Here is a 13,518-nt window from a genome sequence, read left to right as displayed (position 1 = left end):
ACTGTAATTTCTCATCACAAGCCTCTGAATAGGAAAAGTTCAGTGAAGGACACCCAGTGTTGTTTTGCATCAACAAACCTCCAAACTAAAGTCGATTGCCTTCCTTGTGATTTCCCTGTGATAGACGTGGGTACAGGGGTATCATATTTTATTATTATTTACTGTTCTACCACCGTGTGCAGCTTTCAATGCCACCAAAGTCACTGTAGACAGCTAGCGGTGCATGTAGAGGGGTGTTAGGGTTTGATCAGTTGATGACAGCCTGTCAGACAGCTTGCCTCCATTGGACTCCCTATTTTATTTATTTATTTATTTTTTAACCAAGGTCCACCCTTGCAATAAGCCACTCTTCGCCATACAGGCCATTCATCCAGAAAAGGACACAGGCAGTTTTGACACGTTTGGTGCTAAGTGAACTGAAATTGTGTGAATTTCACTACATAGCACATTATCACATTTGCAAGAGACATGCACCAGAGCAGGAGTTGAAGGGGAAAGTTACTTCAGTAAGTGTGTGGAGATGACTTGAGACCATCACAGTGAATGTGATGACTTTTGCTGTGCATGTACATGACTAATTAGCATTGAATAAATCTGCCCTTCTCACCTCATGTCAAATGACTGTTTGTATCATAATGAAAATGCCAAAAGGAAGAAAAGAGAAAAAGAAAAAAAAACAATAATGAATTAATAAATTAATTTGTACATCCTTTGGCAAAGAGTGGTGGGCAAACATGAGATATGTGCAAAGAAATGAAGAGTCTTAACAGAGTTAATTTACAATGTGCAATGAAAATAGACACACAAACACAAACTAATAAGACCATAAAAAGCTGCAATTATTTCCCATAATGTTGTTTGTCCCTTGCCTGAGAGCCAGCTGGAGCTTACCTTATGAGGACAAATGGGGGGCGGCGAGTTAAAAGACTTCTCCGGTGTCTGGCTCAGATTCTACAAGAAAAACACATTATCAGGAACATGTTTTTGGTAGAGGGCATCTCCCAGCAAATCTTCAGTGACAGAAGTTGCAGCTTATTTCCTGGCTCTTTCCATTAGCATTTTTTGCATAGAGACTCTCAATCAACAAGCACGTCTTTGCTGCCCACTAATCCAAGACCACAGCTTTTGTTGATAGTCATATTTTAAATCTTAATCTTGACAATATCATCTTACCCTACATCATGTGAGTGGGCACAGTCATGTATTTTGTTTTGTTTTCCAGTTTTTTCCTTATTTCTATCCCTCTGCAAAGATTATAAATCCTTCTTTGTCAGAAATTTTCACTGAACATATGTTCATACTTTTGCATACACGCCCGGATGCATTTTTTGAGGTTAAATGATTATCACATTGTTAATACACCAATACATCACTCAGACACAAGAAAACACCATTAAAAAGCAGACACAAGGTAAGTCAACAAGCCAACAACAGATGGTCCCGCTGCCTGTGATTATGCAAAGATCCAAAGTATTTGCATACTCACAATGCCACCGTAAAAAAGAGAAAACAAGAAGCCATCTTGAGTTGACCTCAGTGAGAAATGAAAAAAAGCAATGGGTGAGGTAAACCCAGCAGGGGACTGGGTATGCTCTGCAAAAATCTTTAGGAATCTACCAAGGGCCTCCCTCCTGGGAAGGCCCTGTTGATTTCCAAGCAGGTGCTTTCAGTTATGTCCTCATATCCAATTATGTGCCTGTGGTATGTCTGATGCTCCCTGACACTATTAATGGCTGCCTTATGGTATCACCAGGACAGATGAGACACTCAACTCTCCAGACTCTTAACATCTATATTTCATTGCAACACAGAAGGAGGAAACCTCACTGGCCAAGGCAACTGAGAGGCAGGAGGAAAAAAGAGTCAGGCTTTCAGTGCAGCATAAACACCACACCATGAAATATAAATGAATAAATGGGTCTTTCTGGGACGATGGAATTAGTAGATAAAATTTTCCCTACAGATTGAGACTGCTATATGACCATGATATCTTAATTGATGTGACAAATAAACATGAGTTTTTTTCTCTGGGGACAGGAGCAGGTTTGTTTTTTTGTTTTTTTTTAATTTGTGCAAAAATGCATGCATGTTGAAAGTATGGACATTATGACCTTAATTCCAAACCACGTCTACAAAAGTGTGACTATATTTTATACCTAAGGATGTCACAATATCAGATTTTCATGATTATCAAGACTAAAATAACTCAACATCTATTACAACAGCTATTATTGAGTCGAGAGATACTGTAAACAAATTACACTGTGAAGCATTTTTTGTTTTTAAATTTGTTCAAATAGATGTTAGGAAAACATTTCCTGAAAACACATGAAAAATCTTTGAGCTATGGTGCTGAATTGTGCTGGCAAACAGTTAAACTCTATTTCATCATTTCTTTGTGGACATTTTGGATGGGCCCAATATGGTTAAATAATGACACACTTTGACCCCCATACCCCCATAGCATTTTTTGTATGCCAGAATACCAACAGCATTGTGTCCTTGTTTAAATTGAAAGAAAGATAATGAATGGAGGAGGTTGAATTATTTTTGTGAAGAAGAAGTGAAATTACTTTTCAATATCTAAATAAAACAACTGGAATACTAAGACGACAGTTTCAGCAGCAACAAAGCAGATTAACTTTATTTGACCATTTTATTATATGTTATTATGCAGATGACTCTGCCCTAATTAAAGCAGAAGTGAGTGATATATTTGTGTTAATATAAGTCTTAAATAGTTATATCTTCCGACAGCAATCACTTACATAGAGTGTTTGGACTGAAACACGGGTCTGTCAGTCACTCTGCTCTGCTCTGAGCCGAAGAGAAAACATTTATCGTATCCTACAGTTTTTATCCAATGAGGAGAGAGAACGGCATGCAGGGCTGTGTGTGCAGCCAAGGAACGCCGTGAATGTGGTGACGTAGCGACGAGGACTGTTATGGTGCGTTCAAGGAAACTCGTATTTTTCCGACCGTGAAGTGGTACCAGTTCGATCTGGTACGAGTTCACCGGTCGGAAGTTACGAGTGGCCGTTATAGTGACTTTCACCGGTAAAACAGGTCGGAAAAACACGAGTGGGTTGCCTGGAACGCTACAAAGTCGTAAGTTGTGACTTGAAGCTGTAATTTACGATTTCAAAAGCCTGCCTGGAACGCAGCATTAGCCAAAACGACCGGATCACTCACTTCTGCTTTAAGTTACAACCTAATTAAGGTACAGCAATACTGAAAAAAATCTTACTCCAAAATTTACTATACAAACTCAAATTAACTTTACAACTTTCAGCCACTCTAGAATGGTAAACATCACGTTTAATTTATACCATGTCTCTTTGTCACATAGTGTAAGAGTAACTCACACATGTAAAAGGTAATTATTAACCATTACTTTTTCATCAGTGCGGAAACAATGCAACTTTATGAACAATAACTCACACTCACTGCTGTGCTGTGGGGGGGGATTACAACTGTAATTTTTCAGCTCACCTTTGGTCTGGGACATTTTACATCTGATAGGGAAACACTATTGACGGGGCTTGCAACAGAGGGCTTTGGATTACACTACATATTGATGGTTGTGCCTTTTCAGAGTGCTTGGGGTGGTTATTGTAATTTGATGAGGCCCAGAGAGCACAATGGTATGGTGTATAACTAAATTTATTTTCTGAAGAAACGGAAAGATAACTGAAACATGATGTTTCTTTGTCTGATTCTTGGAGACATGCTGATTTAGCAGGGGTCATTTCTGCTGTGTCTCAGGTTTGTAGTCCTTCAGAGTCTCTCTTACCCTCGCCTCAGACCAAAACAAACCTATAAATTTGTCTAGGTCTTAATTACAAGTCTTAATGCATATAGGTGAAGCAGTTCGTGACAAAGAAATATCAACCCAAACGCTGCGTAACTCTCTGTTTCTCTGTGCCAGATGTAGTATATAGCAGTCTGGTCACATTCAACGAGCCAACTTCCCTAACAACCCCCAAGAAAGAACAAGAGCACTATTCAGCGCTGAGTGGACAGGGACTTGTGGCACATTTGTGTTTCTACTCCCATTAGCTCAGCCTCCATTCTCACCACACATAAGGAGGCTTTATGCTGCCGTCTTCTGCGGCTTCCTCATAACTGCCAAGCTACATTTAGTAAACTGCATTTCTAGCAGCTAGTTACTGCGTTTCTAGCACTGTTCGCCACCCTGACATTGTTGAGCCCCCCCCCCAACTCCACCCTGCCCCCTCCCAATAAAATATAGTTCTCTCACTAGGATTAAAGGAGCAATGTAGTTCAAGGATTATCAAATGCCTTTGATCATGTGACTGCCATGTTTTTGATCTGCAGCACATAGCACCAAATATATTCCCTTTTTCTTTCCTTCTGTCTCTATCCCTCTCCATGGATTTCCCCTTGCTTGATGGTTCTCTGCAGTGTGAGAGGAGCTCTTGACAGGCAGCGAAAGAAGAGAGTGTAACAAGCGTAAAACACATATTTGTAATCTTCTGATGAGGGAGATCATGCTCACACTGCTTATCAGAGGTAATCCGCACAAGCAAGTGGTGTTACAGATAAAGATTCCTCGTGTTGAAGTTTGATTAACATGTTTATGACATGTAAGAATATGATGAGTATTTATCTTTGCCCAAAATTGTTTTCATGAAGTCAGGTACTCTTCTTCTTCAGCAACACTGAACCACTCCTGTATTTAATGTTTTGATTATTTTAGAGGCAATGACACAGTTGTTTTGGGTATAAAGGGAGCAGCCATAGATTATTTGCCTTTGAATCAGGAAGTAAGGTTTCAGATGCCTCAATCCCCCCTGCACCACCCAACTGCACCCCGCTGCTGTTCATTAGCAATTTCTGAGCCTTGGGCTATTTTGCAGTGTTTCAATCTCCACACTATTATTATTTAGTGGATGACTTGGACATGCAATCAAAGGGACACGCAATATGTGCAACACTTGTATCGGAAAGCAATGCCTTTTCTATGATGCCCAGACTAAAACCCTGTAATTGTGTGCCAGGGGAGCTGTGGCTCAAATTTAGTCAATATACCTCAAAAAATGTTCTTTATCCTCATTGTGCGATCACCCCCTATTATTGTCATTGCCAAGACAAAAACGGGACATATCAAAACAATTATTTTGATGTGGCATCAACCAACATTTCAATGTGAATGGCACTCGAACCGTGCATCATTATAAGGCGTGGTTTCGGGCAAGAAAAGCGCATCAAAAAATGATTGAATATCATTTTAATGGGTAGAAACCTACAAGGCTTTCATACTGTCTACCTGCCATGTTATTAGATAGACCACGTCAGTCAAGTTGAGGAACACAGAAACAACATACAGACAAGCTGACAAGACATAAGTATGCTGCCTTCCATCTTACTCGCATTTTGGCATGTTTATCTAGACTTCTATGTAAGCTTAGTGCAGTAGCTACTGTGCATATGCATACAGAGTGAAGAAGGTTCAGAAACTAGTGCCTGAAGGAAGCTGCACATATAGCATGAGCGCTTTGAAACATTGCCAGGGTGGGCCTCATTTGCAAAGCAATTTGACAACAAAAGTAAAATACTCTACAACTTCAAACCAAATTCTAAAGATGCCAACTGGTACGGCTGTGCAGTTTGCTGAGAGAGGGAATTTGAGAGGGTTACATCCGGTGTCGTATGTGTGTGTGTGAGGGTGGGGGGTGCGCGTGCGTGTGTGTGTGCTCCTGACATGGCTTATTTGCAGACCTAGCATTGCACCAGTGCAATGTCATGATTGCTTTGGCAAGGAAAGGGGGCCTAATTTACATGAGAGGGAGTCCTAGAGGCACACAGGAGCTTGCCTTTGACCAAGGTGCCAACAGCCTGCAGAAAAACATTGTAATTACAACTTACAAAGCTGCTGTGTTTACAACAAACTCACTCTTAATACAGCAGGACCACATACAAGTAAATCAGTCAGTTTTCCAAATGTGCATGACAGAAAAATGCTGTTAAATATTTTATAATCATTGATTTTTTTTATTCAACCCTTGAATCAAATCAGAACTCTAGATTAGTCATTATTTCATGTTTGCATACAGTATGTTTTATGAAAAATGTCCCATGCATATGTTTTTCTCCTCTGATAGACTTGAATATAATGTGGCTCGTACACTGAACAGCCAGTCACTATCCACTATCCAAATACCCCCATTCACTAGAGATTTGTTTTTGTTTTTTCCCCCTTTTTTTCTTTCCCTGTGACTCTGAACAGTCTCCGGGTAGCCTGGGTTGTTTTGACAAGTGCAACATTACTGTGGATTAACTAGAACAGGATTTCATACGATGTGGGTTTATGATAATCTAAAATATGTCGAGTAAGCTTAATATTGTTTTTATTGCCTATACAACTACTTTGACTTTGCATCAGAAGATTTTGTTTTCAGAAACCTGATACCTACAGAGAGGAGGAGACAAGAACCACATTTCACAGGCTAATACTGTTTAAAATTGAGCAATAGAGCTGCCGTGTACCACTATACACGCTCTGAATATTCAGCAGCTCGACAAAGGTTTACAAATAAAGAAAGAAAACTGAAACACTGTTTTCCTCTGATTTCCACATTTTCTCTGTTAACCCAATGCTGTCAACTTCAGTGTGTGACCTTCAGGTAAGAAGGTTCTGACTTGATTTATGTTTTTTATATATACAGTTATGTTCATAATAATAGCAGTGTGTTTAAAAAGGTGAGTAAACCTCAAAATTCTTCAAATAAATTGTATTTTGAGGAACACAACTGCATTGGGGACACTGCACATTCCATTTCAAACCAAGAAAATTGGAAAAAAGTAATTTAATTTGATAATATTTTACAGAAAGTCAAGAAATATAATGTTCAAAAAAAATAGCAGTGTTGACATCTTTCTTTACAGGCTTGCTGGTGTGTTTGGGGTCATTGTCTTGTTTGGGGTCATTTCCTCTTCAGTATACGGCAACATGACTACTTCCAGTATTCTGGTGTACTCAAACTGATCCATGATCCCTGGTATGCGATAAATAGGACCAACACCATAGTACGAGAAAAATCCCCATATCATGATGCTTGCACCACCATGCTTCACCGTCTTCACTGTGTACTGTGGCTCGAATTCAGTGTTTGCAGGACGTCTGACAAACTGTCTGTGGCCCGTAGACCCAAAAACGCCATTTCTTTTTAGGCCAGTCAATGTGTTATTTGGCAAATTGTAACCGCTTCATTACATGTATTTTTTTTAACAATGGGACTTTGCGGGGGCTTCTTGGTGGTAGCTTGGCTTCACATAGACGTCGTCTGATTGTTACAGTACTCACAGGCAATCTTAGATCTCCTTTGATCCTCCTGGAGCTGATCATTGGCTGAGCCTTTGCCATTTTGGTTATTCTCCGATCCATTCGAATAGTCGTTTTTCTTTTTCTTCCTCGCCTTTCTGGTTTTGGCTGCCATTTTAAAGCGTTTGATATCATTTTAGCTGAACAGCCTATCATTTTCTGCACTTCTTTATAGGTTTTCCCCTCTTTTATTAATTTCTTAATCAAAGAATGCTCTTCTTCTGAACAGTGTCTTGAACTACCCATTTTACTTTTTAGGACAAATGCACAGCCAGCATATGCAGTGTCAGTTGCCTTGATCCTTGAATAAGGGCCACCTGTTTAACACCTATTTTTTTTCACATAATCAGTGACCTCAATAATTGAACTTGGTACTGCTATTTTTTTGAACACGCCCCTTTCAGTAAATGATCCGTTTCACAGAATCAGCAGCATGCACGTCATGCCTGTTGGGTCTGTTGGTTTTCTATACCTTTACTAAACCTTCCAGAAAAAGTTGAATAAAAAAAAGTTGAAATTCTAACAAGATTTATCTTGCTAGTGATGTCGGACTGCTATTATTTTGAACACAACTGTATATATTTGACCTGTGTCAAAATACTTACACTCTTGCTGAAATTCAGAGACTGGCACCACACTAAACGAAAAACAGCACTTCTTACTAATTCTAGTAATTTGAAAACACTGTTCCAGACTGTAAACACAAAAGCATTATTATCTGGGTGTGAGCAGGTGGTGGTTTTATGAAAAAGTTAATTTAGTTAACACATTCGAAGTATCAGTGAGAATCATGGTATTAGTGTAGTATTATAAAACAACATGAATTTTTCCCTGATTATTTCTGTAATTGCCTTAAATGAGTTATGTAAATTTCCTGATTTACAAGGAGCGAGGTCTTGTTGGATTAAGTTGGATATAATTACATGTGTGATTAGAAATTAGTGAATATTACAACACTGTCAGTGTCAAAAACACGAGCTCGTAGGCAAACATGGTAAACTCATTGTCACTCAGATAGTTTGAGAGGAGGGGCAGTTTGATACAAATTGAGGCCACGAGACGAGAGACTGTGTGCTGAAAAGCTCTCTAATCCAGTAATATTTTGGGTGACTTTCTAAGATAAATACTTTGGCATTGTCTTGATGAGAGAGCCTCGCCTCATTTAAGTGTCTTTGGGATCCGGATCAATCCACATGGCGGGAGTCAGACTTGTACACTTGACCATATAATGTGGCGTGCTTGTCACAACCCGGAATGCATTTCTCTCTTCAAAGTATATTTCTTGGCCTGCTCTCGTCACTCACTCCCTCTAACCAATTTGTCATTCTAAGCCTAGCTTCGCTGCTGCCAGCGCCTGGATGATAGCAGTGGGCCTCTCTGATCCAGGCAGTGGCTAGGGAGCAGGCCAAGTGTTACGCGAGCCACCCTGGGACACCAAGCAGGCGCTTCTGCCGGCTGATGCACGCCTCCACGGCCGAGAGGAACTGGCTTTGCAGATGCTTCCAATTCGACACAGAATGGAGCTCATCTACTTTGTAAGGACATTTGCTTTTGTGTTTGTGCACTGCATTTGTGCTTGTTTGTGTATTTTGTGCGAGAGCATGCACATGTGTGTGTTAGAAAGATTAAGAGAAGTCTATTTGTGTGTGTTTGTGCACATTCAAATCTTTGTGTTTGTGCATGACTGAATATCGGCGTGTGCATGCAGAGAGTGTGTGAAGCTGCTTTCTTATATAAAGACACAATTATCCTGAAATGAGGCTAAGCTTTTTTTTGTCCTCTAGTTTTTTTCCTTTCTCTTTTTGGTTCACATTTACAGTATTGGCTAAGTTCTGGTGACCTACAGTACTACTTCTCTGCTGATGTCCTTTAAAAGTCAGTCTAGTCACCATTCTACTCTGCTGGCAGACGCTCCTCTCAAGAGCAAGAGCGAACACAAGACTGTCATCGTCACTTCATTATTCCTGTTTTAAACAACCATTAATGCCCTCATTCCATTGCTTGGATGCCACTTAGCTGTTGAGCTTATCAGCAACCGTCAACCAATTTTCTAGTGCAGTTCTCTCTCTCTCTCTCTCTCTCTCTCTCTCTCTCTCTCTCTCTCTCTCTCTCTCTCTCTCTCTCTCTCTCTCTCTTTCTCTCTCTACTCGGGTGAGCAGAGCATTAAGTGTATTCAGAATTACATTAGCTGCATATTGTTCCTGACTGCCTCTCACGGTCAGGCACAACTTTACTTTGATAAATGAAAATAAATACCATCTTATGAAGTTAAATTACCAGCAGCATGTGCTATGCATTAGCAAATCCATTCCGTGACTTGACATTTCGCTGCCTTTTTGATGAAAGGAGTCAGGATGATAAATATCTTAGTAGCTGCAGTTTAGGTGATGCTAAACAGGACTTCTGAGGAACAAGAGAGCACAACACTCTTTGGAAGAAAATCTGCCAAATATGCTAATCATCTTCTGTTTGTCAAATTACAGAGAATATGCTCTGTATTGATGAGCGGTCTACCCACCTCTCAGCGGAGGTGCTCCACATCGACCTTTTGGACCCTTCTGTTTGTATGTTGCAGACGTGTTTAGGATTAAACTATGCATGGCTAATGCATTCACACAGGAGTAGATGTATTTATCTTTAGCACATAGACTGTCAGCCACCATTCTGAACCCAACAATCAGCCCTCTGAAAACAGACCCCTTCATTTGTCTCAGAATTGAGACTTGAAGTAGCTTGTTGAATGCCTTGCCCGAGCGTCCTCGTTAGACATTGATACCCATCCCACAAAGCAACATCAGCCTTTTATCTGTCTGAGCGTGATTCGGCATTTGATTGGGAATGAATTTGGAAGGCGCCAATCAGTTTCCCTTGTACGAGCACAGTTAACATGTATGTGACTGCTCCTTGAGCGCTGATGGCACAGACATGGGCGATTAAGGCCAGAGCCCAATCAAACCAGCTGTGTGCCATTCCTCCCCCGTGGCACTGCTTGTACCAGGCATGTGTTCCACACCACCAGCAGGCAGAGGGGCCTCGACCAAACTCCCAGTCTGGGGAGTTACGGCCACACATGAACCAGGACGTGTAGGCAGATTGGGGTTTTAGCTATACAAACATTTTTCAGAGACAGAGCTGCTATGCAAGCAGAAATAATCTCATTGGTTGTGTTAAACCTCAGTGGAGAGTAACTCTGGCCAAGCAGCAGTAGGCTGCTGAAGCCCAATGTAAAAGGCAGGGGGTAAGATGGGGGGTAACTAATATTATGAATCCCAATGCTCCTCCTAAGCATAAGAATGCAATTAAGAAATACTTATGCCATATTTTATGGGATAGATTGATGGCCTTGGATTTTAGAAAGTCAGAATTTATTTTTTGCATTCATTTGTCTTGTTCTATTTTGTTTTCCTTTTCAGATTAAATGCCTTGATAATTATGAGAGGAATGCTTTTTTTAACCTGGCTCAAATTCATCACCACATCTTATTGAACACAAATGAAGTAAGTAAAGTGATTCATTGATTTGGAGATGGGTGCTCACTTTCTGAAATGCAATTTCTCCAAAACAGGGCATTGTCTGCTCAGTCTCATATGTTTTAAAGACATTAATGCCCAAAGTCTACAGTAATACTTCATACATCTACCAATCATTTAAACATTACATTCAATAACAGCCCAGCCAATACTGAACCTCATATTCCCAGAGCCAACTTCTCATTTGTCAGTAGTTAATGATCACATACCAGCCAACTCAAAGTATATCATTCACATCAATGGCTTTCTTGTTTACTTTTTAAAGCAGTCACCATACAATTAAACAGTACACAGGCATACACAAACATATATTACAAATGTGTTCATAAGTTATGGCCATAATCCTTTAAACAAATGGAATGCAGTATACCACTTAAGCGCACATATGCATAATATTTGAGTCATAGTAGCAAAATCTGGCACTGGGGAGTACAGAAGTCAGAAACAGTGTAATTTTACAAACTGTGTCTTTTTTTTTATTCCTGCCCGACTTACAGCTGAACATTTTGGTTAAAAGGGGAGGTTTTTGACAGCAGCAGCATGTCTTTGTATAACACAACTGGGTTTGGGAAATGTTTTAAGAGAGGTAAACTCAAAGTGAAGGAGTGGTATTAGTCTTGTTAAAAAAAAAGGAATAGCCGGAGTCATTTAGAATGAAATAGTGTCTTTCAGACAGGGTCGATAACTTGTGTTAAACAGGGATCAATCTGTCACCGGTTGCTCTTCAGGCTGCCCTGTCAATCCCTGTGTGTTTCTGACATCGTAGCTCTGTTATGATCAAAGATGGATTTGCAGATCTATTGTTTCTTCTGTTTCTGTTTCAGCATGAATTATGCAGGTATACTGTGTTGCAAATTTACAAGCGATTGGTTTTCCACAGATGCCCTTGTTCTGCATGCCGGCCCTGACTAAAAACTGCCCCCTCAACACGAATCTTCTCTCTTTGAAAGACATGCCAAATCGTCAGCAGGCAATCAAACACAGGCACATACAAGACCTTCTAAACACCTATTAGGGCTATCGATAACAGAGGCAGGAGTTATGACCATGGGATGGGGAGGATATTTGTGTCTCTCACTCGGCATTAACAGCATCTTTGGAAAAAGCTTTATAGATTTGGACAGAGGCGAAGGAAGGCTTTATCAGCACCAACACAGAGAAACACATTAAGGGATCAGAACCCCAAAGGTCAATTGTGGCTTTGGGCAGTGCTTTGTTATGGTGTCCTCTCTGTTTATATTGCACTGAAGCCAAGTGACACATCTGAAAACAAGTAATGATACCAATTTTAGAACATAAACCGAACATTGTTCCTCATCCTCAGTTGACAGTGTACTAATATTTATACATATTCCTCTTTATGTGAGAGACTGGGAGAACACTTGGTATTCTCTGCCCTTTTTCACATGTTCATAATGGTAGGATAACAGGTACTGATGTTACATGCAATGATAAAGGAGGGTGGTAGAAACAAAATGTCAGAAAGGATCTTGGTAGCCAGCTTGCATCTTCCTGAATTCATGCTCTATATGATAGATGAACTCATATGTGCCACAAGTACAGAAAACTGAGCCAAATGTGGTTTTGAATTTCAATATCTTCTTTAGAAAAGGGTTAGTGGAGCCGGAGCTGAACTCTGCTGCCAGACGTCATTCTAACACTCAGGTTTTTCAAACCCCAGTTGCATGACATGCTGTCATTAAAATAGCACACAGGCCTTACAAAAGATGTAGACCTTTCTTTTTCAGGATTCCATGCCTGTGTCTTTTTTTTCTTAATATATTTTCAGGATCTGAACAATAGACTCTGTGACACCGTGTTGTGATTTACTTGTATTTTGCAGGGCAACACTCACTGGTTGAGACAAATCCTTAATCCCTCACAAGATAATAATAATAATAATAATGTAATCCTTATTCCCAGATGGAACCATTTTCTGAAAAGACAGTTTTTGGCCCTGCAGAGGTTCTATTCAAGAAGAAGAGCAATGGGAAGTTATTTAAAATACACGGCGGCAATTAAAATAAGACACACTGCCCAATCCTAACCACCATGCTAATCCTCTCTGACACAGATGTAGCTATTGTAGGCTAGTGCAAAAAGTTTCTCATTTTACTCCATCTATTGTGTATAAGTATAAATGTGGCACTCTTACTCTATCCCCAAGTGTATTCTTCAAAAAAATTTAAACGTCTTCTTTTCAGATGCCAAAAGGTGCAACTAGTGATCTTACTACCTGCCATTGAAGAAAAAGCAGGCAATTTCATTTTCAAAATACCAAGTTTACAACATTTTCGAGAAAACAGGCCCAAAAAAATAAAAAAGACATGGCAGCACCAGCTGCTCCAGAGCTAGTGCAGAATAAATGCAGCACAGATGAAAGATGATGAGTGCCTTTTTTACCCGTGGACTTCACAAGAGTTTAAGAACACACACATAGGCAGGCGCTCATACAAAGAGGCCCATCCACAAATGCGAGACGCAGGCAAACATGCTACTGAAGACATACTGCTTAATGTTTTCCCTTTCTAATGCAAAAGACAACCAATTTGGGAAACAGATGAAATCATTCCTAACCATGAAAATTGTTCATGACCACAATTAATGATGGTGAATAATCCTAATGATTGCTACACCATGTTC

General features: G+C 40.0%; 1 protein-coding gene across 2 annotated transcripts in view; it reads right to left on the bottom strand.

Annotated features, from left to right (window-relative positions):
- pcdh11 (protocadherin 11) overlaps positions 1 to 13,518 on the bottom strand; it is a gene marked incomplete at both ends in the record, with an annotated part of 123,928 nt that overhangs the window by 75,501 nt on the left and 34,909 nt on the right. For both annotated transcript variants that reach the window (XM_083981013.1, XM_083981014.1), the window contains one exon: positions 892 to 951. In XM_083981013.1, coding sequence (XP_083837139.1) covers positions 892 to 951 — 60 coding nt within the window. The remainder of the gene's footprint in view (positions 1 to 891; positions 952 to 13,518) is intronic.

Source organism: Trachurus trachurus (genome assembly GCF_905171665.1).
Source record: "Trachurus trachurus genome assembly, chromosome: 10".
NCBI classification, from domain to species: Eukaryota; Metazoa; Chordata; class Actinopteri; order Carangiformes; family Carangidae; genus Trachurus; species Trachurus trachurus.
Note: the sequence above shows the minus strand (reverse complement) of the source record. Positions and strands in the feature narration are given on the sequence as shown.